Here is a 26,074-nt window from a genome sequence, read left to right as displayed (position 1 = left end):
AAGGCTGGTGCCACGTCAGTTAATGGGAGTTGTGTCCTGGATTTCAGTGGGGCCTGTACGTGGCTGCAAGAGCTCAGGAGAAGGCAGCTTTAAAAAGAGTCTACAAAGCCAGGATGGAGTCACACTCCACCTAATTTTCTGACCCTAATGATTTTTAATCACAAAGGCATATCAGCAATACAGACAAGATACGCGAGTTAAAGCGGCTCTATAATAGCAGCACTGTTAGGATATCTCCCAAGGTTGCTTGCATCGTATTATGATCAGGCAGGGGTACAGGGGACAGAAGGACAGATCCCACTGGAACCAACTGGAGTTTTGGCACAGATGGCAGTGGAAGGATTTAGCCCACATGCAGCCAGTCATCCCCCTGAATGCCCCTGGGCACCTCTCTCACCCCACTAGCTCCACTTGGGGGATTCACCACAGCTGCCAAGACATTTCTGCAACTTGCAGTTGTGATACACATGGACCTGGCACCTGGTGGAGGTTTGGCTCAATTGCCCTAAAGATGGGGAACGATCCCAACATGGAAAAAGCGTTAGGGCCATGATGGAAGAAAATGTACGGAAAATACCAAAGCTCACTTTGCTCCACAGGCTGGGGTGGTCAGGGACTGGGGGAAGCACATCAGAATCAATCACTTGAGTCCACTTTCAAGGTCATGCGTGGCTGTGCCGCATGCTTTTCTAGGGTTTTTTTTAATCCCATGTGCTTCCGAGATTTCACTCACCCTAGAGGGCATTTCTCCAGGGGAAGGATTTGTGCCTGCCCAGCACTCCTTAACACTCCCCAGAAAAGTAGTTCTCCTCTGCATCAAGAATGGGCAGCTGCGCCAGACCAAACCCAGCCTTGGGCAGAATGGATCATTTTGAACCATGATGCCAGCCTACAGTTCTGGAGAACAGAGGGTCAGGGGTCACTCTCAGCCAGTGTGCCAAAGCACCCCACAGGCCAGATGCCACCTAAAGGAAGCAGTTAGGACAGCACTTGTTTGAGACAGCTAAATTCTTTGAGTAATGCATGGACTAAGCAGGCCACATGGGCTTGGAGCACAGTCCCTCAGCTGCCAAAGGGGTTTGGTCTGTGGGGATTATTGGCACACTGAAGAGCATCCAAAAATACAGACAAAAACGAGCGAGTAATGACAATAACCAAAGCCTTGCGGGCAAAGGCAAAGAATTCCAGTTACATCCAAATGCAGACATGAGCGGTACCTTAGAAAAAACACATGCGACTAATTCAATGGGGGCTCTGGGTGAGCACCCAGGCGACTCGAGGGCTATGTACAAAACCAGGCTATTTTACAGCTCATTAGAAGTTCTCCCTTTTAAGAAGCCATAAGCACCTTACCCCACAGAAAGCTGCTGGGCTGCTGCAGTTGAACAGCGTAACTTTGCCAGAAAGAGGTGATTCAAATAGGGCTTCGGTGGCTGCTTGGGTTTTATAGTTTGTTTAAAGAATCATCCATCATGAGGTGAAGGCAGGAGCAAGATGGGTCATTGAAAACGGTCAAACTCAGAAGCATCTCCAGCCCGTCTGTGACGTAGGGGAGGGCAGTCCTGCAGCCCCTTTCTACATCCCCACCCCACCGAGCGCCCTCCCTTCTAGAGGTTGGCCAAGCGCATCTCAATCCTGCTCCAAGGACAGGCCTGCACCACATGGGGCTTTATGACTGGACCTCATTTAGAATGAAGAAACCCTTCAGGACTGAGCAGGTGGGACTTCACCTGGCGCATCTGGAGAGCTGGGCCGAAGACCAGCCAGCTGTCTTGGCCAAGGATGGGGCAGTGTCTTTTGCGTTCTCTCCTGTCTTTGGCACAGCACCTGCCCATTAATGACACTTTGCCCATATGGGCACCATTTGCTATTCCACCTCCCTGTCTCTTGCATTCTGACATTCCAGGTCTACCTCAAAGGGGGAAAAAAATGCTACTGAGCAGCAAGGAGCCTTTCTTCTGCAGCAAAAAGAGAAATGGGACGGCTGTTCCTTCGGCAGTGCTTAGGCCTCACCTCCAACACGGCTGTATTAGGGCACCATATTGATATAGAGCCCCATGACAGTCTGGAGTTAACGAGAGATGGGGTTCCCTCCCTCCCGCACTGAAGAGAGTGGGTTTTTTGCTTAGCACTTTCACTGAAAGGCCAGGCTCAGTCTCCATTTTAACACTCCCTGCTGCAGATCTCAGCACAGCATTCCTCCCTTGTCCGTTTGGGACCAGTATCTGAGACACAGATCATTCATTTGCAGTGTTGTCCTAGACTGCAACTAATGACCTGAATCCAAGTGCTGGGCCAGTCCAGCTCTTACTGCCCTGCATACAATCCATCCAGCTGCCTGTTCTCCCTGGCAGCTAAGAGCAGATGGAGAGTTGTGTCTTGACCCGTGGCTACTGTAATCTCTCCTGCACCATGACTGACTTGGCTGTAGATGGCCTATTAGCTTCTCTATCAGGGTAAGAGCACCAGAAACCCCCCCTTGACAGCAGCTTGAGCTAGAACTGGTGTCTGAATCTGCCTTCCACCAGCTCTTTCCGCCTGAGGAAACAGCAGAAGAGAAGATCAGCAGTGATCTGGCAGGAAGGGATTCCTTAGAGATTTTAATAACTATATACACACACAGGGCAAAGCTTGCAAACTTACGTCTGCTGTTTATTCACAAGCCTGATGAAAAATACAACCAGCCACTTGTGTGTCAACTGCTGTCAAGGTAACCTCTGCCACGTGGCTGCATAAATACACGCATGGAAGCCACTCATGCACCATCAGAGCGCGTTAACTGGGAGCAACAAGCTGTTTGCTGAAGAAAGTACCTAGGATCCAATCCTAGAGTGCTGAGCAACCTGAGCTCCCAAGGATTTCAGTGGGAAGTGAGGGCTCTTAGCACCTTAGAGAATCAGGCCCTTCCTCCTCCCTTTCCTCACCAAGGCTTGGAACAGAGATTTTGCCTGATTTCTGCATTCATGGGCCTGAGGCCAGGTTGCAGCAAGGGCACGAGGAGGCCAGACTCCAATACACAATGAGGCAAGGAGGTTGCTTCCCTACCTTGCCACGCTGCACACAGGGCAGGTGCAAAGGTCCCACCATGATTCCAGAAGAGCTCAGCTCCAGTTGCTGAAGCCTGGGGTTGAGTGGAAGCACTGAACTAGTGATCTTCCCTGTGGGAGCCCTTTCCCAGACCCTCACCCGCACCCAGGGAAAACAGCCATGGAAGCTGGGCTAAAGCAGCAGAATCCAGTTTTAACTTTTAGGCAGGGTCTGGAGTTTAGGTGACGCCCCCAGGTAGCTCAAGACCAATTATGGAGTGAAGATGGAGGGGAAGGCCCCTCTGCTCTCAGGCAGAATGGAGACTTCACCTCCACCCTGAATGCATCCATAAGTAGTTCTTGAAACCACACCCCCATGGAGTGGGTGATGCACTCCTGGGATTCTCTCGAGCTCAGCAGCCTGTGGAGGACAGGACAATGGGGCATGGCCAGGGCCCCATTACCCTAGGTAAGAAGCTAGCTCCATATTAGGCCTTGATTCAGACACAAAGAAACCTTTGCTGGGCAGAGGCTTTCCTGACTGTGGCAGAGTTGGCACCAAAGTGTCCCAAGAATGACCGCCCCTGCTTCTCTGGCACTAAAAACCTTGCAGTAAACTAAGATGCATCTGAATGAGGAGAGGCAGGAGGGTCTGGCTGGGTGTTCCCCAGGTGAGCTGCTTAGGGTGCTGGCTGGAAGACCAGGGGTACTTCGTTGACGAATACCCCTCAAAGCAATAGGGGATTGGCAGCAAAGGTAGGAAAAAGGAGGGGTATCCTGCCCCATTGGCATTTGCCTTAGTGTGTCTCTACGAAGTAGTCATCAAGATTACAAGGTTCCCTTCGCTGAGTCAGACGAGACTGGAAGACAGAAACCTGCAGCTCGTGGTCCCGATACAAGTCAGAAGTCACTGGCCCCATGAGTAGCAACACTGAACACTAATGCAGCCGCACGTGCAACTCGGCCATGAAGTCCTTCTAGCTCTCCAGTAGAACCTCGTCCGGGGAGAAAAAATCACCTCAAGAGCCTCCAGGTCTATATGGCACAGTCAGCATCCCTGATCCAAACTCACATGTGCCTGGGACCTGCAGCAAGGCAAGGGGGCTGGCGCTAGTGTCCCAATGCCACAGCCCTGTACACCAGCAGGATGGGGCAGTGGAGACCGAGTCATGCGAGCACTGACATATGAACGTCCTCTCTGGAAGAGTCTCTCAGTCTGAAACCACAAACATTCCTGTAGCGAACGGCAGCCAAGTCTGCTCTGGGAACAGGCGTAGGGAGCAAAGAGGTATGGGAGGAAACTTGTGCTGGTTTAAAAGAAAGAGAGAGGCTGGAAGCTGCGTGATCGGAGATTGCAAGGTGTCGATCTGTAGCATTAGCATCCAGTCCCTGCAGAGCCAAGCGCTCCAGTGAGAGGCAGGCTGCAAGGGAGCCTAGGTCACTGTTAGACAGAGATTGTATAATGCCTTTCATTGCACTTCAGAACTACTAGGAGGAAGACCCCTGAAGGCCCCTCCAGCTTCTGCACAGATCTTCCCTCCTGGGTTTCTTCTGGAAAGGCTCCTTCTCCAACCCCCAGTCACTGCACGCAGCCAATTCCCTTCAGACTCATCTCCAGGTCAAATGGCCACACTTTGTTAAACACAGACCATAAATCAGTAATTCGTGATCAGGAGAACCCAGCCCCCTCCACTTTGCGGGGCTAAAAAGCACCAGTCCCACCCTCTGGGAGAAGGACTAGTCACCAGACCCAGACTCTGCAATGAGTTCCTGAGATGCCGTGTGTCTTGTGACATGTGCATGGACACACCAGGAGGAGAGCAAGGTCTTTGGCACCAGGAGCCATCCCCATGTCTATAGGTTCTCGCCCGGCTGGTACTGGGGCTCTGTCGCCGTGAAGTAGTCCTCCAAGAAAGCCTGAAGGTACTCGAAGGTGGGCCTTTCCTCTGGGTCCTTCCTCCAACACTGGCACATCAGATCGTGCAGCGATTCGGGGCACTCTGGAGGACAGGGCATCCGGTAGCCACGTTCCACCTGGTCCAGCACTTCCCGGTTAACCATACCTGATAGCCAAGAGAGGGAATAGTGAGACATACCAAGGCTAGCTGACTTGACTAAGATCATGTAGCTAGTCTGTGGTAGAGCTAGGAACTGAACCTTGATATTCAGCTAGCTAGATCTTCCTCAGTCCTAAATACAGCCAGTCACTCACTCCAAGCATGAATGGGAGAAGAACCTGATCCAAGGCAGGAGGTCTGGGGCTTCACTCAAGGCCCAGAGAACATCTTTGTCCAAATACAAGACCCCTTCAGGTCTTTCCCACCATGGGGAAGGCCTCATTATCCACCCCCATCCCTAAGCAGTGGCAGAAACACCACAGCAAGTTTCTCCATTGAGATGTGTCTAGGAGTCACCATGTCAACTTAGACAAAACACTGCTCCATAGATCAGCTGGGATCTGCCACAGCCTGAGCTGATATAAGAGCCTGCAATGGTCAGTGACTGCATAGGATCTCCTGGTGCCTACAGTCGGTAACTACTCTTACCTGGGTATGGCACTCTGCCCTTCGTGGTCAGCTCAGTCAATAGGATTCCAAAGGACCAGACATCTGACTTGATCGTAAACCTGCCATACAAAGCAGCTTCTGGGGCTGTCCACTTAATAGGGAACTTGGCACCTAAGCAACAGAGATAGAAAATAAAATTCAGATGCAATCACCCTGTATGTCCACTAGAGGAGCCTCCACACAGAGAACAGAGGGATAGTGACACCACAATGGGTGTGAGCTGAGAGCTACTCTAGGTGGGAGGTTTCACCAGCCGGACTTGCAGACCCCCATTCAGAGGACTAGGCTACAGAACTAGCATTGGAGAAAAGTTATGCCTGCCCCCTCTGCAGCCCGTGGCACTATGGATGGTGATTGCTTCCTCCTCCCCTCTTACAGGGTCAGCAAGCACCTTATTAAGTTCTCATATCTAGGCGGGGACAGAGCCTGCATCAGGAGTAAGTCTGAAAAGCATAAGGTAGGGTCCCAAGTCCCATCCCCTTCCCTTTCCAATAGCACCAGCAGAGAAGGGTGAGTAGAAGCAGGTGAACAGGAGTTAAAGTGCTGGTTTAAAAGTACCCAATATGGAGCAGCAGGGTCACCCCATACACATCTGAGCACAGGAGTGTGACTGCAGACTCCTGAGAAGTGCTGGATCAAGAGCCCTGCAGAGCCATGTCCCTCCACACCTGCAGTCTGTGCAGGCTCCCTCACCGGCTGGGGGCAAGGGATTCCTTCAGCCTCCATGCCCTGTGTAAGTACTTGGCCCCTCTGCAGAGACCACCCGTGCCAGCGGGGCAGTCTATGCAGTGTGGGGGCCTGCCTGCAGGGAACCAAACAGCAGCTGGAAGGTCATTCCTGAGCTGGACTGGACTTGAACCGAGGAGCACATACCAATGGCTTGTGCCACCTTGCTCTCACCTGCCCTGCTCCACTTGGAAATGCGAATCAGCTTGGGCCTCAGTCATTCCATTTTCCACAGCTCCCTTTCACACCCGCACATAAAGGCTATGCGCCCCCTCCCACTGTCCATACCTTGCCTGGCCGTGTATTCATTGTCCTCAATCAGCCGGGCCAAGCCGAAGTCGGCTACCTTGCACACCAGGTTTTCCCCCACCAGGATGTTGGCAGCTCGGAGATCCCGATGGACGTAGTTCATCCTCTCCACGTATGCCATTCCAGATGCGATCTGCAGCCCACACATGGGACAGTGCGCAGAGAACGTTAGATGCTACAGGACACGGTTTGCCCAAGCACTAGACCTCACAAGTGTGCTCGTGTTAATGCAGAGCTGCTTGCAGCTGCGTTGTGGGCATGGTAAACATAGCCGGCACTCCAGCAGCAACCTGGGAGGCTGGGTCACACTGAGCTGATAGGACTTGGAAGGGGCTTGCAGTTATTTTGCAAATGCTTCGTCAGGCGAATGCAGGTTTGTGGCCATAAAAAACAAAAACAAAAAAACCCCACCAGGGCAGGGGGGGACGACGACAACAGAAGCCTGGCAGCGATGAGGTATTTTCTTCCCCGGGATTCTACGTGAAATACCACCCAGAGCCCCAGACTGGGGGCCTTTTCTATAGCAGCCAGGTCAGGGCAGTAAAACCTGATGGGATCAGTCCAGTGGCAGGAGCCAAGCTAGGGACAGCTGCTTTTTGTTCCTGTGTGTGCGCCATAGAATCAGGGCTACAGATCTAGCACAGGACCCCTCGCGGTTTTCCAGAGTACAGCTCGAAGTTTGTGACCCTCCAGAGCCCTATAAACCTGCATAGGGCAGGCTGCTATTAACCTTTCACTGCGGAGGTGCCATAACACCAGCAACTGCTGGCAAAGACCCAGAAGGCAGGCGATCCAAAGTCTAGCACTTTCTGGCTCTGGCTGTGCCCTGACCATCCAGTTCCCAGGCCTCGCTTGATACAGCAATTGTGGCAGAGGAACAGAAAGGAGATAAGGGCAAGTGGGACAGAGGCCGTCCTATTCTGAACAGATCCTTCCTCTCTTCCCCGCCCCTCTGGGATTGCTGGCTTTGGATCGGGTCACCCTCAAATTCAGAGGACAAGGACGGCTGAGGCAGCGCCTCAAACTCTGGGGCACACTTCACTTTGGTGCTCGTGGATTCCTTGGATTGCACTCGTGAAGACTGGCATGATGGTCCTGTCCCCTCTGGCAGCTGGACTCCCACACCCCACCCAGACCAGGCAGGAGAAGGCCCGAAGTCCAAGGGCCACAGCAGCCAAGAAGATAAAAGTGAAATTCAAACTGCAGCTCTCCAGTCAGCCAGACCCACCTGAGCCGCCATGTCCACCAGCTGGGGCAGCCGCAGATACTTGCCCATCTCCCCCTTCAGGAAATCCAGTAAGCTCCCTAGGGTGGAAAGGCACAGCCGTCAGCTGCTGTTAGGAAGGAGCGGACACCAGACTCTCGGCCACTTGACGGTGTTTGAGCAGAACAGCAAAGAGGTGTCCTCATGCACCTGCCCTTGTTGTTACTGGATGATGGGAAGTGGGTGGGGGGGGGAGGAGTCTTGTGCTAAACCAATCTGCAGCCACCCGGGATTTCATTGCTGCACACTACAGCCACTTGGAACGCCATGGCAACAGTAGGGATAGAATCTGAATCCTCTGGCTCCAAAAAAACACAGGCCCCTGGCCGCTGAGCTAAAGACCAATCTGTTGGCAGGCCAGGGCCTATGACACATTGAGCAGCTCCAGTTCCATCCAGTCGAGGGCAGCAGTGCATGCACCAGAGTGGGGGCGTTGTAAGGCAGGACGTTCTGGCCCAGAACCGGGTGTGGTTATTCCTCTCTTCACAACCTGTGCCCTCCCGCTCCCCAGTCAGCCCCCAAGCAGGCCATCTCCTTACCCCTCTGCACTCTAGTGGGCCCCAGCTCCCTTAACTCTGCCCCTTCTAGTAGGGAACGCTGCACACTGCCAAGGGCGGGTGCCGCCGGTAAATATCCAACACGCCTTCTATGGAGGAATGGGTAAGACTGTGCTCAGCTGGCTGGGTCATTTATAGGTCTCCACCTCCGCCCACTAGGATCTGGCTTTCCACGTATGGGAGCACTATGGAATCAGTTTTAGGGGAGAGATTCCTTCCAGCCTCCTCAGGTGGCTGCATCTCGCTGCTGCCGGTGGCCAGTGCAGCTTGCCCTACACACTTCTCTCTGCTCACACAGTAGGTTCAGTTACATATAGGAAGCAGTTCTTCAATTATCAGAGCCTATGACTGCCCCAGCCCCCCCGTCCAGCTGCCCCAGCCCTACCCCCTGGGTGCCAGGCACTCACCTTTGCTCATGTACTCCGTGACAATGTAAATGGGCTCCTCCGACACCACCGCATACAGCTGAACCAGCTTCTCATGACGGAGTTTCTTCATCACCTGGGCCTCTTGCAGAAATGCCTCTGGAGACATCGTGCCGGGTTTCAGAGTCTTTATGGCCACCCGGGTGGTGCCATTCCAGGTCCCTGGAGCAGAAGCCAGAGCCAGTTTATGAAGCAGCCCCTGGAGGATTAGGCACTGCCTTTACAGGCGCTCACCTAGGGGCGCGGTGCCCAGCACCCAGTCACCCCGGCACAGCCAGATTATGCCATGACACACTATCAACAGGATGTGCAGGGATGCTGCTGCACCAGGCGTGGAAGTCCTACAAGTGCACAGCCCGACTAGCACAGGGAGAGCTGCAGAGTTCACCGCGTCCCACACGACTTCTGACACATCAGCATTCCTTGGCCAGTGCTCCCTGCACTGGCTGCAATCCACGGCTCTCTGACAGCGCTAGAAGTTATTCCCTCCCACCCCATTTATACGGCCTGTTTGGTGGGCAGAGACGCTCCCTCAGAGTGCCCTTGGGGGCACTTTTAGCAAGGGGGATGCTTTGCATCACTCCAGTGAGCACCCCTACTCCCACCCAGGAAGGGGGGATTACTCAACTTGCTGCAAGGAATAAAAGGCTGAAATTCCTATTCGCTCATCCAGCCCTCGCTGTCAGAAATCCAGCTGGCTCATTAACATGTCAAGATGAGCAGATACTCCCTGGCCCAGGCAAATGCTGCCGCCGCCTTAGGCATATGTGTTTGGAAGAATCCTTACCCATCCACACTTCTCCAAAGCAGCCTTGCCCCAGTTTCACCTCCAGTCGCAGAGACTCCCTGGGGATTTCCCAAGCATCCTTAGCAAGTCCTTGCGTTTGGGGCTTGGCAGTTGGGCACACGTTTGTGAGACGGTGGCACAAGCCATCAGCATGTTCTGGCAAGGGGGAAGATAGACAGGCATCAGGGGGAGTTTAGATAGACGGCATCTGCCAGCCTCCAAAGCGGCAGAGTCTGTTCTGATCATCATCCCCTCCCTTCTTCCTTAAAATCCATTATTTGGCTCTTCTCCATTTTATTTCAGTAGGAAGGGTGCCTGGGACCCTTTTGCCTGGGGGGCTGCATTCCATGTGGAAGACAACATCCCCCCATCACACTTCAAATGGAGCCAGCCATTCACTGCTTACCTGCTACGGCATTTAGGCCAGAGGTCTCTAGGGGGTCGTTCTCTGCATTGCAGAGGGGAGGGAGAAAACAAACACTCTTCCTTCCTTGATAATTTCCCTCTTAACATCTAGTATTTGTCTCCCCTGCTGAGACATGACATCTCCTTAGGAGACAAGGGCTAGAGGGGAGGGATCGATGCGTTTGCTCCCTCTATCTAAAAATCACCAAGTCTCCTGGCATCCTGTATGTTTTCAGGGAAGTGAAAACAGACCTTTGGCATCTCTTTTTGGTTGCTCGACCTGCCAAAATAAAGCTGTGGGCCAACCCCAGGCCTCTCATCCCCACCACAATGCAGCCCTGGGGCTTTCTACACTGGGCATTTTTTTATTGGCAAAGTTACCCATCATTGCCAACAATGGTGCAGCTGCATCGATGGTAGCTTGTAAGGAAGCACTAAGATAGAAGATGTCAGCAGCCCTGTCTAATAAAACCTGATCAGAGCAAGTCTAGAGTGGCGCAGTGTTGAATACCAGAAGCTGCAGGAGCCTTGTCCACACAAAGGTCCCACCACTGCAGCCACTGAGGGAGCTGCTCCAACCTTCTCCCCACTCCCCATTGTGAAGGGGGAGACAGACACAGCCTCAGTTCACATGCAAGGCCCTACATAGCCTGCCCCCAACTACCTCTCTGTGCCTCCGTACACCCCCCTCGGATGTCTCCATCTCCCACTCTCAATGCTGTGCTTTTACCAGGCTGTTCCCCACACCCCGTACACTCGCCCTAACCTCATCTGTCCAGCAGCCCCTCTCCCGTCCTTCAAACCCAACTCTTGGGGCAATACACCCTCTCCTCTGTCATTACTAACCCACAGGCCCTGCTTTGCCTGGGTGGCTGTCCCAGGCCTGGCTACACTTTACTTTGCCTAGGCCGTAAAGGAATGCAGGGCAGGAAATGGGTTCAGCTGCATTTGGTACAAGTGCACGACACCTACTGGAGTAATACGCCACCAGCTGCTGCAGGTTGTTGAACTGCGTGCGGGAGGTGATGTAGAAGCCACCGCTGTCCAGCTTGCGGATCTTGTAGTGTTTCACGTTGAGCCCCTTGGCGTTGTCAAAGTCAGAGACCGAGAGGCAGTAGGCACCTGTGGGGAGAGCAGGTGCACCTCAGTCCTCCCGCCCTGGTTACCTTGAGGGGACACTCCAAGAGCAGGGGGAAAACAACCGAGTAGGGTGCAATAGAAGTGCACATCTCATTCCTCTGAGGTTTACAGGAAGGGAATGGTGGGGCAGGGGCCTGGGCCGGGGCACTCATGCTCTTTAGAGATGTAACTCGGTTGATGTGTCATCCTAAGACTGGGATAAGTTGAACAGGCCTAAGGTAGCCGTGTGACAGAGTAAGACGAGGGGAGAACCAATGCAAACAACTGTTGGGTGTGACAGCTGCACGTTGCTTTCTCCCTGGTGCTGTACAGCCACAGGGCGTGGGAATACACACAGCCTTGCTGACAGTCCCATCCCGCTGGGAAGTCTTGATCCTGTGTCTATGGAAGAGATTCTGGACATGCCAGTGCAACAGGACAGCAACTTCACAGCAGCCACTCACACAGGTGTACCCCCGACCACTGCTCTGGCCCATACAGCATGTAATCTTTGTTCCAGTTTCACTGGATTGGCTTAACAAGGCATCAACAGGAGAGCAGAGGGGAAGGAACATGAAACGAGTAGCACCAAAATGCGGAGTACACAAAAGGGCAGGCACAAAAACCAGCCACTTCCCGTTAAATGGGGACATGGCTCTTCAGGGGAATGTACAGGGAGATACAGAATATTTTGGTGAGGTGTCTAGGATCAGCTGGCCCTGCCATCACCTCCCTGTGGGCAAGTGAGGGTAAGAAGACAATGGTGCCTCCCTGTGTGATTCCCGGATGAGGTATGAATAGGAAGAGTCCCAGCTGGCTTACAGGAGCCAAGCCGGGAGAGGGGAAAACAGCTGGCAAAAGGGAACGTGACCTCTGGAGCCTTGCTAGTGCTGGTTGGGTTGGCAACAGGGCAAGCAGCCATGTGAGAGGAGCGAAGATGAATGCACGACTGGGAAAGGCTCCAGATAACAACAAAAGCAACAAAGGAGGAATCTGCCTAGGCAGGAACCAGCTGAGTCCCAATCCCCAAAGAGAGGAATAGTTGGATTGTGGGAGCTGGAAGGGTGGGGAGGAGAGCTCCAAGCCCCCCCTTTCTGAGAGGAAGTAGGAGGGTGTTGCGCTGCCAGAGCGCCTCGGATGGGTTGTTGCTAGATACGAGAGTGACAGACCCCTCAGGCTAAAAACCATGTTTAAAGCCAATCTCAATTTTCTTCATCAGCTTCTCAAAGGAAGGGCCCAGGCTAATCCCCAAACCCCAACACCCTCCAGCTTTGGAGGACATTGGGATTCTGGAGCTCACTGGGGGCTCCAGGTCAGCGCTTCATGCACCGGCCCAGCACTGCCATGTTTAGGCTACCAGCTCAGCAGGGGACAGCTGGTACTTTAGTCATATAAACTGTTTTCATTGGAATTAAAAAAAAAGATCATGCTGATTCTAAGACTTAATGAAGTATTTTCAGGAGCTCCCAGACCTCCATTTGGTGCCAAAATTTGACCAGTGTCCTGTTCATTAACAGGAGTGCCAACCCAAGTGTTCAAAAATAGTGGGTCAGCCCCCCCCGCAAAAGCCATAATATTTTTAAAAAACAAGAAGAACCAAAAGTCTATATGCTTCTGATTCTTGAACCTTTGTAGGGGCAGGTGGAGTGGATAGGGATCACATTTTCCAGCTTTCCTCTGCAACCAGGAAGGGCTAATAAAACCGCAAATGTTTAAAAAAAAAATAAATCACATGACTCCATGAGCTGCTTCATTGCAAGTCTTGCAGTATCTGCTGGTTCCCACCTCCCAATAAAGTCATGAGAGCTGGAAAACACTGAATTAAGCCTAAAAATACCCCTTGTGAAGTGCAACACCTTCTATGCAGATGGGGAAACACTGGCAGAGCAACAAAGCAATTTGTTCACGGTCTCACAGCGAACCAGTGGCTGAGTTAGGAAGAAAATCCATGTGCCCTGGCTTCCAGTCCCAAACATTATACCACGTAGCCCCCTTCGGGTCTGTCTACACTGCAGCTGGGAGGTGTAATTCCCAGCACAAATAGACTCCCACTAGCTCTGCTCGAGAAAGTGCATTAAAGATAGCAGCGTGGACATCACAGCACAGGAGGCAGCTCAGACTAGCTGCCTAGTCCAAGCCTACCCGAGCCCCTGGGTCCAAGCTCAGGTGACTAGCTGGAGCCACTGCCAGTGTCTACACCGCTATTTTGAGTGCTCTCCCATCGTGCGGAGATAGCGTGAGTCAGTCAACCGACACTAAGAACCACACTCTGCAGACGTACTTTAAAAGGGCCTTTTCCACCAAACACTTGGCACTGGACACATGTGGAAGCAGCACACCGCCTCTACAGTTATCCAACTGCTCACTGGCAGTAGTACTGAGACAGAGGCATCTCCCAGAGGCCTCGAAGAGCAGATTAGCTTTTCTTCTCAGCCCTGGAGCACCCACCAGCCCAGGGGCGGCTCTAGCCATTTCGCCGCCCCAAGCATGGTGGCACGCCGCGGGGGGGCGCTCTGTTGGTCGCCGGTCCCGCGGATGTGCCTGCGGAGGGTCCGCTGGTCCCGTGGCTCTGGTGGACCTCCCGCAGGCGTGCCTGCAGATGCTCCACCAGAGCCGTGGGACCAGCGGACCCTCCGCAGGCACGTCCGCGGGAGGTCCACCGGAGCCGCCTGCCGCCTGGCAGAGCACCCCCCACGGCATGCCGCCTCAAGCACGTGCTTGGCGTGCTAGGGTCTGGAGCCGCCCCTGCACCAGCCACCCACCGATCAGCTGTTTAGCGGTGGTGCAGGGGGGGAGGGAGCGGAGCAGGGGAAGGAAGAGGCGGGGAAAGGGTGGGGTCTCAGGGCAGAGCGGGGGTGGAGTACCCACCCACCCAGACAGAAGAAAGTCCATGCCTGTGTTTCTTCTCACGCCCTCCTACAAACAAGCCTATGAATTAAATCAAGCTATTGCTCCAATGGGCTGAGGAAGGACTGTGCACGTGTTATTTCCATTTGTAAACGGTGGGGGACAACGGGGGCTCCACCAGGATAGATGTGGGCACTCTAGGTAGGCAAGCAGGGTCAGTCCTGGCGAGGGAGTGGTTTGGACTCATTTCAGGGCAAAGAGGCCTTCACACACAAAAATAAAATTTGCAGCTTGCATGACCTAGTGAGCTACTGGCACCCTGCTCAACAGACTTGTGCTGTTGTGGAGTGTCGAAAATCCGCCTCAGCACAAATCCAAACCAAGACAACTCTCAAGCAGTGAAATGTTCCAGGCTTCCTCTTTTTATTGGTTTAAATGGATTTTTTTGCAGCAAAAGACAGACTCACTCCCTAGAGCCCTGGGTGACCCTTTGTTCACATAGGTTCACCCAGTCGTTGAAGTGAGAGAAGTTAGTCTGAACTTCCCCTCCTGAACACGCTTTCCTGGAACTCGGGAGATGCAGAGCTGGGAACTGAGCTAACACAGACATCTTGTGTGACCTGAGAAACTCCCCCTGGGCCTCAGTTCCTACTCTTCAAAATGGGGATAATCTCCCTTCTCTGTCTGATCTCTAAAGGCTAAGCTCTCGTGGGGAGGGGCTGCCTTCCCAGGACTTTGTTCAGTGCCTGCCACAGAGCCCTGGAGTTGGGCAAGATCTCTAGGCACTACAAGCATCATGGCTGCGTAGCATTGCCACCTTCCGCCCCAGAGATGAGTGCACAACAGAGGAGGGGGAGTGAGTCTGGGACACTTTGGCTGACTTGGGCTGCGGCGCGAAGAAAAGCCATGGAGATGTGGCTCTGGCTGGAGATTGGGCTTTGAAGCCTAGGGATGGGGGTGGGCTTCAGAGCCCAGGCTCCAGCCCACATCTACACAGTTATTTTTAGTTCAGTAACCTGACCCCCACGAGCCCGAGTCTGAGCCAGGCTCTGAGACTCTCTGTGTAGACTCACGCGAGCTCTCCTTGAGCTGGCTACAGTGGCACAGGCAGTGGTGAGCAGTGGCACAGGCTAGCTGCGAGGGGGACAAACCTGCTCTGGACCCCAGGGGTACATACTCAGGGCAGCTCGCCTATGCTGCCAGTCCCTGCTCCCCATGCTTCCACAGCTACACTACTATCTGTAGTGCACTAGTGCACCGAGAGCTAGGGCGAGCTGCCGATGCGAGCTGGGAATCACACGCCCAGCTCCAAGCACAGGTGAAGCCTATGCCTGAAACACATGGGAATCCCTCTAGAGGAGGGTTGCTACGTAAATTAACATATACCCCCGTTTATACCAGTCCTAAACTTCACCGTCTCACCCACCAGCTTCAGAACATCTCATGTCAGCAGGCAGAGAGCTGCTTGGGGCCTTGGATTGCACGCTCCAAACCAGCTTGGAGACAGCCCCAGAACTCACCCATGTCAGAGACAAAACATTCAGCCTCCCTCCCCAGTTATATCAACTAAACACCCCCCCCCAATCTAAATCTCTGTAAGACTCAGAGCAATTATGCTGCTTGCTCTGACCTGGGTGCGCTCAGTGCAAGACTGGTGAAATCTTAGCAAGCACAAGCACCCAGGGCGGATGTAATTCACAGCCAGGCTCTCTGCCAATGCAGAGGCCGCTGCTGCTGCTGCCCGGGTATAAGCTAGCCTGCTCCACGCCTCAGCCAGGTCCTCACACAGTCTTCATGGAGCAGCTCAAACCCAACAGCCCCTGGCACTACAGGAAGGAGGGAACTGCAGAGTTCCCCCGTTGCCATTGGTTACCCATCTATTCCCAGCTCACTGACCCAGTTTCTGCACTGTTCTCGCGGGCGGGAGGGGAGGGGAAGAGAGGCAAACAGAAGATCGGAGACTGTTTACAGACTTTTCAATCCCACCCAGCTCTCAGCCAATCGGCTGGGGAAAGAGAGGGGGGAGCCGCCCATTGGAACAGGCTGGCTGAGCAGGGACAGATTAAAAGCGCAAGGGTTAAAAGCAAGAAGGTCACTGATTAAGGGTGAGTACTGGCCCTTGGTGTAGGACAAGGGTTCTGGGGGTACTGCAGACAGGTTGCCCCTATAGGCACAGGACAGGGGGCACTATAGGGGTTGCATCCACAGAGAAGGGGGCCCTCTCAGCAACGCCAGCTAGCATCTCCTCCTTTCATCTTTGTGAGAGGGAGCGCAGAGCCTGGGCAGACGCCTGGACCCAGCAGACTGGCCACCCACTGCATTGTGCCTCCTGATCCTGACAGAAGCACCATATAGGGATGGTTCTCCAAGACTTAACCACCCCATAAGCCTTCGCCATGGACCTAAGCGCCTGCTGGGGACCCAGTTACCTTTGGTGGTTTCACTCTCCCTGACCAGGAAGGTTCCTCGGGGGTTCTCAGAATTGAGCAGGAGCCGCTCTGACTCCCGGCGAGTGATCTTGCCAAAATACCACCTGGAAGAGCAAGCAACAGATCAGCACAAGGAAAACCCCTTGGATTTAGACGCGCCTCATTACTGCTACCACGTTTTAGAGAGGGATGCCCCAACATCCCCTCCCCCACAGCACCGATTGCTAGAACCAAGGGTTGCATTAACAGCCAGAGGCATTCGTCAGAGTTCTCAAATCCCAACAGCCAGGGGGCTAGGGATCTACTGGGAAAGATATAATTAGGTAAACAGCAAAAGCCTCTCCCCCCTGCCCTTGCCCCCGCGCAATTCTGTGTCATACGCAGTCACTTGTCTTTTTTAATTAAAGTGTCCCCCAGGCATCCCAGCCCAGTGTTACTCCAAGAACTCTGCCCCCCCCAGATGTAGAGCAGAAAGTGGGTGTTATTTTCACAGCGTAGTGGAAGCTGCAGGAGCGCCTGCAGCACTGTTCAGATGGGAGTCTGTGTGATTTGGGGTTAGCCCTGTCAAGCCTTCCAGCATGGTGCATGCAACCTGTCAGGGTAGATTTACATAAAAATTAGTGGTGCAGCCAATTGCACATGCCTAGTTTGCACAGACCACTAGGGCCATTGCAGGTGCAAATGTGCCTATTGGCATGCTACCCCTAATTTGCATATGCAAATCAGTCAACATCTTGCATATGCAATTAAATGCCTATTTGGTCTGGAAAAAAAATACAAAAAAACCCAGATCCTTTAGGGCCACATCTACTACCCAGGCCACCCCGGGCAGTTGCTCAAGACGGATTTCACTGTATATGGCACGAAAACATATCATGTCTTAACATTTGGCTTTGAGCATGCCTGAGAAAAACAACAAAATATTTAACAGAGTGGCAAGCTCAGAAAGCCCACAAAAACCTTTAGGAGGCTACAAAAAATGTCTGAAAAAAATATACTTGGCAGGCTGTTTGCATTGTTCTTTTAAACCGTCTAAAAAGATTTCAATTACTCTTCAGCCTGGATGGAGTCTGAGGGTGCGACATAGTTACTGGGGATGTAGCCCGTTTGTCCTGTTGTGAGGGAGTGAGCCAGCCACCAGTCTCCTTCCCTGGAAGAGAAATAAAGAGAGACAGATATTTAAAAAGAGGAACTTCGAGCAGTGACATCATCCCCAAGCAGCTGGCAACCAAGAGTGGACTCCCTGGGCTGGAGGTATTGCAAACAGGCAACCCTGGCCCTTTCAGGGAGGTCATTGGCACCGGGGTTATTTCCAAGTTAGTTCTTCTGGATTGTTTTGCTTAGGTCACTGTTGGGTGCCCACAGCTTTACTGAACTGGGGGTATGGCTACACTTACAAATCTGCAGCGCTGGTAGTTACAGCGCTGGTCGTGCAGCTGTGCAGGGCCAGCGCTGGTGTGTGGCCACACTCACAGCTACCAGCGCTGCAGTGTGGCCACATTTGTAGCATTTGCAGCGCTGTTGGGAGTGATGAATTATGGGCAGCTATCCCAGCATTCAAGTGGCAGCAACGTGCTTTTCAAAAGAGGGGGGTGTGGGGCAGTGTGACAGGGACCGGGGCGGAGAGAGAGAGAGAGTGGATTTTTGGAACCGACACTGTGCAAAATCAGAAAATTTTCCCACCCCCTTACTGTTAACTGCAAACAACCTGCATCCAAAATACTGTCTTCCCCCCTCTGCCCCCTCCCCCCCGTTTCTCTCAAGCAAAGCAAACACTCAACCCCTGCAGGGGTTATCTCATTTCATTGTTGACAGTAGTTACAGATTAATGACAGCAAACAGGAGCTATGTTTGAAGCAGCTCCACGGAATTGACAACAAAACAAAGAGAGGCTGCATAACAAAACAAAGGGAATAATTTAGTTAAAAGCATTCTGGGATACTCCTTATACCCTGGAGGCCAATAACAGCGCTGGTGAGTGTCCACACTTGATGACCAGCGCTGCAGAACCAGCGCTGCAACCCTTATACCCCAAGCAGACCTGGGTGTACGGCCAGCGCTGCAGCCAGGGAGTTGCAGCGCTGGTTGTGCCCTGCAAGTGTGGACAGGGTGTAATTGCAGCGCTGGAAAGCCTCTACCAGCGCTGCAACTTGCAAGTGTAGCCAAGCCCTGGGAGATGTTCAGAGACCCAAAGCTACAGTCAGAATGGACTGAAATCTGACTGAGGCTATGGCTACATTAGCGCTTCAAAGCGCTGCCGCGGCAGCGCTCCCGCGGCAGCGCTTTGAAGCGCTAAGTGTAGTCAAAGCCCCAGCGCTGGGAGAAAACTCTCCCAGCGCTGTCCGTACTCCAGCTCCCTGTGGGGAATAACGGACAGCGCTGGGAGCCGCGCTCCCAGCGCTGGGGCTGACTACACTGGCGCTTTTGCAGCGCTGCAGAGGGTGTTTTTTCACACCCTGCTGCAGCGCTGCAAATTTGCAAGTGTAGCCATAGCCTTAGAGTCAACAGGGCAAGGGAGAAGCTCTTGAAGATTCAGGGCGAGTTAGTTCAGACTGTGAGCCCTACTATATGCCTGTCTTCCCATGTTCCCTGCGGTCATTACTAGGGTTGCCAACCCTCCCAGATTGGTCTGGAGTCTCCAAGAATTAAAGATTAATCTTTAATTAAAGACTGGCGTGTGATGAAATCTCCAGGAATATGTCCAACCAAAACTGGCAACCCTACATTACAGATGAGCAGCGGAATTGGTTAGGCCACAGAAAGCATCGCTCTTTGCTCTCAATATTATTTTTACCATCAACTACAACCGCTCCCCACGATAGTCACTAGAAATTCACCTTGAAATACCATCTCCAAAGGACCATTAGAACTGCTGGGGGCAATAGCCAAGCTGGCAGGGGAACTAATAACGGAGCTTTGCTCACAGAGGACTGAGTCTGAGGTGCTGAGCACCTGCAATTCCCATCAACGCGGGGGGATTTACCACTGACCATTATGACAGCCCATGGCACCAGCAAACCAAATGCTCTAGGATATACATTGGCAACAAGGGTCAAACTGCTCCGGTATCAGGGCGCCCTATGTTAACTCAGAAATGCCATTTGACCAGAGTTTCCAGTGCGGATACCACGTTGATCCCATAAGGCATGCGATGGCCACAGTCACTGTGCGATCACTCTCACATACACACAGCACAGGCGATAGCCTTTTAAATAAGGAAACTCCTTACTTAAAAAGGGCACATCAGATACCCATTGAAAATACCTTTGGAGCCATCTGAATTTGAACCAAGTCTGGCTGAAGTGTGAAGCATTGGAAATCCCAGAGAGCAGAAAGAACAGGGAAGCAGAGAAGGAAAAGAAAAAAGAAAAGAAAAGAAAAAAGCAGAATGACTGTGATAATTAAATAAAGCGTGCTAGAAAAGACGGCCAAACAAAGGAGACTTGTTTGTTAAATGCAAATCACATAAAAGCAACAAGAGGGAAGAGAGGAAAAAGGGGGAGGGACAGAGCGTGATAAATAAATGATTAAGGCATGAACGTCACTTAGCAGGGGCTTGATTGACGCTGCCATTTACTTTGGTGGCAAAACTCCTTTTGAACTCAGTGGGAACAGGATGGTCATGACTGGCGTCAGGTTTCATGTAATCTCTCCCTATCGCTGATCCTGTATGAGGAGCTAACATGAATGGATATGGGGCTCTCCCAGCAGAAATGGATCCAGGCATAGGTGCCGACTTTGTGGGAGCTCCAGGGCTGGAGAACCCATGGAAAAAAATAGCAGTTACTCAGCACCCACCAGCCACAGCTGTTTGGTGCAAGATTGGCAGCTTGGGGAAGGGTGAAGAACAGCAAGCCAGGGCCTGGGGGCGGGAAGAGGCAGAGTGAGGGCAGGGGTGGAGCCTCATGGGAGGGGCCAGAGCACCCCGGGGGCTTCAGTATTGGGCTGCCTGGGGAGCTCAGAGCTACTGCTGTGTTATTCCAGGAGTCACTTTAAGAAGCTGTCTAGGAGCTCAGTTATTCATGTGGTCGTGCACAAGTTGCTGGCTGCAGCCCTGGTGAGATGTGGTACCATAAGCTTTATGTGAAGCAAGCAAGAGGTACATAGCAGTGACTCCTGCTCCTCTCTCTCTAAATGACTAATCCTGAAAGCACTTCCTGAACACCAAGGTGGTTTGGAATGTCTTTATCTTGCAGAATTTCACAAGTGAGGCCTCGGCTGCTGGGTAGACAAACCCTCCATGTGGATCTGAGAATACATTTCCTCAGAACAGAGATGTCTCGGACTCCACCAAGCTGTTTCATAGACTACGAAGCCAGCACTAACTCCCTGAAAAGACCACTTCCCTGCACTTGGAAAGAAATTAGTGTATGTACCCCTAACACAGCTATACACAGATCAGATGGCACAGGGAGATAGGATATCTCCATTAATTTACTATTTTTTATTTATTCACACAGTAGCCTGGGAAAATGGTCAGGAAAATTTTCCAGTCCAGACACAAAGCTCAAATATTCCTAACTGCATGGGCAAAAGTGCATCGTTTGCCCATGGGATTATGCATAGCCATTTACACATACAATTACTGCTACTGTGCACATGCTTAGTGGCTAGATGTACAAGTTCTTAAAATCTATTTTAAAAAGTCTCCTTGTTCACCTACACCAGGAAGATGGATCCAATGTATATGCCCATAAAAATGTTACTTGCCTCAAGTACAATTTTACAAGGCTGGAATTTGAGATGAGCCAATCTCGATTATTCTGATTCATCACTGTAGTGTCTAAACACATCTAGGGGTTATGAGATGGATAACGGGATAGTCAAGCCCGCCATCTTGCCACAGTACAGTACGGCCGTCATTTCCATTTGCAGCGATCTGTGATGAGCAGGCTGGTGAAGTGAGAAAACAAATCTAGGGCAATGACTTCGTTGCACCAGTTCCCAGATTTTCACTGGGGTGTCTCGGGGGATTCTTGTAAGTGGGTCACGAGCAGAAAGGAATGCCAGAAGACTGGGGAAGTTTTGTTCTATGGGAGATGGCAGTCACATATTACGGACTGTTCTATCAGAGTCAGATGGGAGGGAGGAAGGAAGAGCATGTGTCTAATTTACTGTGACTGCAGGATAAACAAATCTACAAGAACTCGGCAGATTCCTGATAAGGGTCTTGAGAGACTTTACCAGAGGATTCATATTTTCAGAACAATGTTTCAATTGAATGGATAACTTGAGGTTTTTTTAAAGGCACATTTTAAGAGATGGTCTGAGCTAACAAAAGAAACCCAACCACACATCTTCCAGATCTGAACTCTCTGCCTTGAGCCCTGGGGAAATTCAAATCCACTGCTAGTCCCTCCCTGCACAATGGGCTAACCCAAAACCTGGATCCAGACCCCTCAGCCTTTGGTGGCTCAGGCCGTCTCATGACCCATTTTGCAGGTGTTTTCTCTCTGTAGAATGGTGAAATATGGTGCATCTGCACCAATACTGCCCCATTAGCAAGCACATCTATTTACAAGGCCAGTGCAGTGATGTTTAACATGTTTGTGACAGTCACTTGACCCAGTGAAACTGTCCACACAACTGTCCCTGTTTGCATCTACCATGCTGCCCAATGAGATCTTGGGCAAGTCACTTTCCCTCGGTGCCCCACCTGCAAAATAGCACTGCCCTGTCTCTCAGGGGTGTGGCATACACATACACTGAAGGTTGTGAGGTGCTCAGATAACACAGGAATGGGGGCCTAATAAGTAGCTAAGATAGATAGCAACAGTGCCTTCTGGGAAACTCAGGTCAACTATGCCATCCTGCCTCAGCAGAGGCTACAGTGCCAGAGGAGATGCATGTAGAGCAATCCAGGGGGCAATGCACTCTGGGAGCTCTTACTAAAGAGAGCTGGGAGGCCTGGCCAAGCTGCTTACACACCCATAATTGGGATCTGGTCTCCACTGCAACACCCAGAACGTTGGCAGATGGTGGCATCCTACCAAACTGTTGCTTAAGTAGGTAGGTATGCTGCCAGTGGGCCACGCTGAAGAGAGATCCCTCTCCATGGAAAGGCATGGGGAATAGCTCAAGGGGTTCCACAGCTCCCCCCAGGCTAAGCTGATGTGCCAGCCATGGGTCCGTGCTGTACTGAATCCATTACGGGGGGACAGAGACTGGGCTATGAGGATGAACAAGAGCTGGCTGAAAAGTGAAACTGAGATGGGAAATTCTGAGAATTCAAAATTTGGTTTCAGCCCAGATTGTGACAAAAAAGAAAAAACAAACAAACAAACAAAAACCACCCCGGCATCTGATTTTTTCCTCCACATGAAACAAAAATATCCCAAAATGTTTCATTTTGATAAAGGTTGAAACATTGTTTTTATTGTTTCAGCCACATGACAGTTTGAGTAAAAATGATTAAGTCTAAATAAAATATTTAGATAATATTTTTTGACAGGGAAACTAACAAAAACCAACACATTTCGGAAGAGCAATTTGATTTCATCCACTCAGCATTTTCCAGTGGAGAACTGTTCTATCAGAGAAATTTTTGACCAGCTCTACCGAATGAGCAGGGTAAACCTCAATCTTTCCAGCCTGGCCAACGTGACAGGAAAGTCCAGCTTTGTGGGGGCGACCCATCCTGGGCATGGAGACAATGATTTCAAGTGATTCTAGCTGTATCAAGGTTCCTTAACTGGGCCCCGTCCCAGGTTATGCCTTGGTTATGCTGCGGCCAAGATTCCCAGAAGTGACTTCTCCTCAGGAAGGCCTCAATGTCTGAGGCACATCAGAGGTGTGACTTTTCAGAAAGTGCTGAGCTCCCACCCTCTGAAACCTTTACAAACATCTTCCCCAAAACAGAGGTAGCCAAACTCCTGAGCCACTTTTGGAAATCTTGGCCTGCTAATTTAAGCTGCATTGTAACCAGGTCGGGGATGACCGTGCCATCGGTTATAGCTGTAGTACAGAATGGCAACTGGGTCTCAGAGTCCTGCAGCTGAACTGTGAGGTGCTGGCGATCCTGATTAGTGGGTTTGGTTCAGCTCACTGTTAGATTGGAAGCTCCTTGGGGCAGGGTCTGTTTGTACAGCACCTAGCACAACAGGTCCATGGACAGGGCTCCTAGGTGCTATGAGAACACAAATTATTCTGGCAGTTCTAAACCAGGGGCGGATTTCTAACCACATCAAGTTTGGGAGATCCAATTATTCATGAGGAGGGGGCATTATTTGGGGGCCATCTTTACAGTGAGTATCATGAGCATTTAAAATGGTTCAGTCAGCCCTGACATTAGCTCTCATTAAGGGGTGGTAAATGGAGTGGGGCAGCTCTCGTTACAAACTTGCTGTGCTATTCCCCAGTGACTTTGGGAGGCCCACACACCTTTTATACGAGCTATGGCTATACGCTACCAAAGCACAGGAGGCAGAGGAAAAGCCTTAGCACTTACCACCTTCCCAGCTTTGCAAAGGTGTAGGTGCCTAGCCAGGAGGGGACTAAGTCTCTCCTCTTTAACCCAAGGATGGGAGACACTTGGCTGTTTCATTCCACAGGGGTCCATGCAATAGTCCTCTCTCACTCCAAGCGGATGGATCCTTCTCAAGTTTAACTGAGTCGAAACAAGGTCAGCAACTCCAGAAGAAAACTGCTGAAGACACTGAGCTCTGTGTGGTTTCGGAGCAAACCCATAAACGAACCCAGATTGACTCAAAACCAGGCGTGGGTGGGAGTTTGTAACCCACTCAACCAGACACATTTCACGAGAGGTTACATGACTCTAGTTCCAATACCAAAGAGCCTGGATGTATCACTAGGCAGGATTTTCCATCTGCCACATATTTTTCTAATAATACTTTGCAAAAGGAAAACAAAATGACTAGGTTTCGGGCTAACTGCATTCAGAACATGTGGCTAGAATGCCAGCTCTACTGCTAGGTCAGCGAGAATGCTTGACAAGATGGGTGGTTATCCCAGGAATGTCTGCACATCTCAGTGTGTTAGGCAGAAGATTAAGTTTTTTTCAATCATTTAACATGTATAGATTAGTCACTCCCCTAACACCACTGCATGAAGCTGCTTTCTAAAGATGTTTTTTGACTCTGATAAAGTGAAGGTTGCAGCAATGCAGTTACACTGGATACTGTGGGGCATGTAGCTTGAAACTGATGCCTTTTCTCCTGCATATTGCACCTTAAAATTTCCAAGAACTTTACCCGCCCTGCAGAGATAGCCATTTTGTTCTCAGAGTTCCTGACGCATGTACAAAGGAGATACACATACTTTGGAATAGTGAGCAAATGTAATTCAGATGGAAAGCAGAGGTGCCTTTTGTGCATGGGAGCCGGGGGACCCTCCCCCAGATATTTGCACAATCCAGAATCCCCAATAGGCAGATTCCTCCTTTTAGGAGTACTCATTAGAAACCAAAGCTAGCGCTGGTACAAAATTAAGATTCCAAAAGTCAAACGTTCAAAAAGGGGTCAGGAAACTCCCAAAGTTAAGGTTTCTTCTGCAACAGTGAACTCAGCCACTTCGCACATTAGAGAGATTTTATGGCTTGAGTTAATAACCAAAACCACATAGGAGTTGTGTAGTGTTACCCAAATGGAATTTTTCAGTTCCCAAGTAACATAGCAGGAGAAACCTGACAGTCAGGGAGTTATCGGACCTGCCAGTGCTCGACGTTGCAACCTTTAAGTGTTCCCTTCACATTTTAAATTTCCTTAGTTTTAAGAAAGTGGCAGGGGAAAGTGTAAAAACCCAGACAGATGCGTCTCCCACAGCACAGCCTTTGCCAGCAGAGCATGCACGTTCCTTGAAGCATGGCTATTTGGCCAGTGCACTTTAAGAGCTCTGAAATGCATCTATTGATAGGCTTGTCTGTGCATGCATACTTATTAAAAAGCACACACTTGGTTCCAACGAAGAACAAAATTCAACACCTCTCCTACAGCAGCCCTTTGCACCATCCTACTTCCAGCTGCATGCAATGTGCAGTGTAGAGAGCTGGCAAGAATGCCACCGGGGCAGCTGAAGGGGTGCAGTGCCAGGAATTTCAGAGAGGCGGGGTGGAAGCAGTCCCCACTCAGTCCTGCCTGCATCCCCCATTGCCATTGGAAAGCAGGGGGCACTGGTGGCTTGGATGAATGGGAGAAACAAAAAAGGGGGAGAGAAAAACAGGTAGGAAGTGCTTTGTTGGGAAGGGATGAGGGAAGAAGGTTCCAGACCTGGATGAGAAGAGGGCACTGAATTCACACCACTGCAGTATGGGCACATGGATCTAGACGGGGCTATTTGGTAGTTAGAAAATGAACCTATAAAAGCTCCACTGGGGGGGGGGGGGGGAGAAGAGGGGAAACAAAGGAACCCAAATGCAACTGTCACCGGGGATCATAAATAGACCACGAAACAACCCTCTCCCCAGCTGCCCTTTAGGTCACCCGGGAAGGAAGTTGGCTTTCAACAAAAAAGTAAAAACAGATACACACCTGACATCCACTTTTCTCCTAAATGAAAGCATGTTGTGCAGGAGAGAAAGAGACAGGGCTTAGATTAGAAGTACTGCACAGGTGCTGGCGCTGCTGAACAGTGACTGGGAAAGAAGTGTGCATGGAGA

At 51.3% G+C, this 26,074-nt stretch overlaps 1 protein-coding gene across 2 annotated transcripts in view; it reads right to left on the bottom strand.

Moving 5' to 3' along the window:
• Window positions 1-2,626: 2,626 nt before the first annotated feature.
• The window catches only part of SRC (SRC proto-oncogene, non-receptor tyrosine kinase), a 67,917-nt gene continuing 44,469 nt past the window's right edge, over window positions 2,627-26,074 (bottom strand). For both annotated transcript variants that reach the window (XM_039498197.1, XM_039498198.1), the window contains exons 5-13: window positions 17,513-17,611; window positions 16,462-16,565; window positions 11,039-11,188; window positions 9,662-9,817; window positions 8,857-9,036; window positions 7,857-7,933; window positions 6,608-6,761; window positions 5,573-5,704; window positions 2,627-5,089 (exon numbers count right to left, since the gene is read on the bottom strand). In XM_039498197.1, coding sequence (XP_039354131.1) covers window positions 4,881-5,089; window positions 5,573-5,704; window positions 6,608-6,761; window positions 7,857-7,933; window positions 8,857-9,036; window positions 9,662-9,817; window positions 11,039-11,188; window positions 16,462-16,565; window positions 17,513-17,611 — 1,261 coding nt within the window. In that variant the 3' untranslated portion in view covers window positions 2,627-4,880. The remainder of the gene's footprint in view (window positions 5,090-5,572; window positions 5,705-6,607; window positions 6,762-7,856; window positions 7,934-8,856; window positions 9,037-9,661; window positions 9,818-11,038; window positions 11,189-16,461; window positions 16,566-17,512; window positions 17,612-26,074) is intronic.

Source organism: Mauremys reevesii, linkage group 13 (assembly GCF_016161935.1).
Source record: "Mauremys reevesii isolate NIE-2019 linkage group 13, ASM1616193v1, whole genome shotgun sequence".
NCBI classification, from domain to species: Eukaryota; Metazoa; Chordata; order Testudines; family Geoemydidae; genus Mauremys; species Mauremys reevesii.
This window is presented reverse-complemented; position numbering and strand designations above follow the sequence as displayed.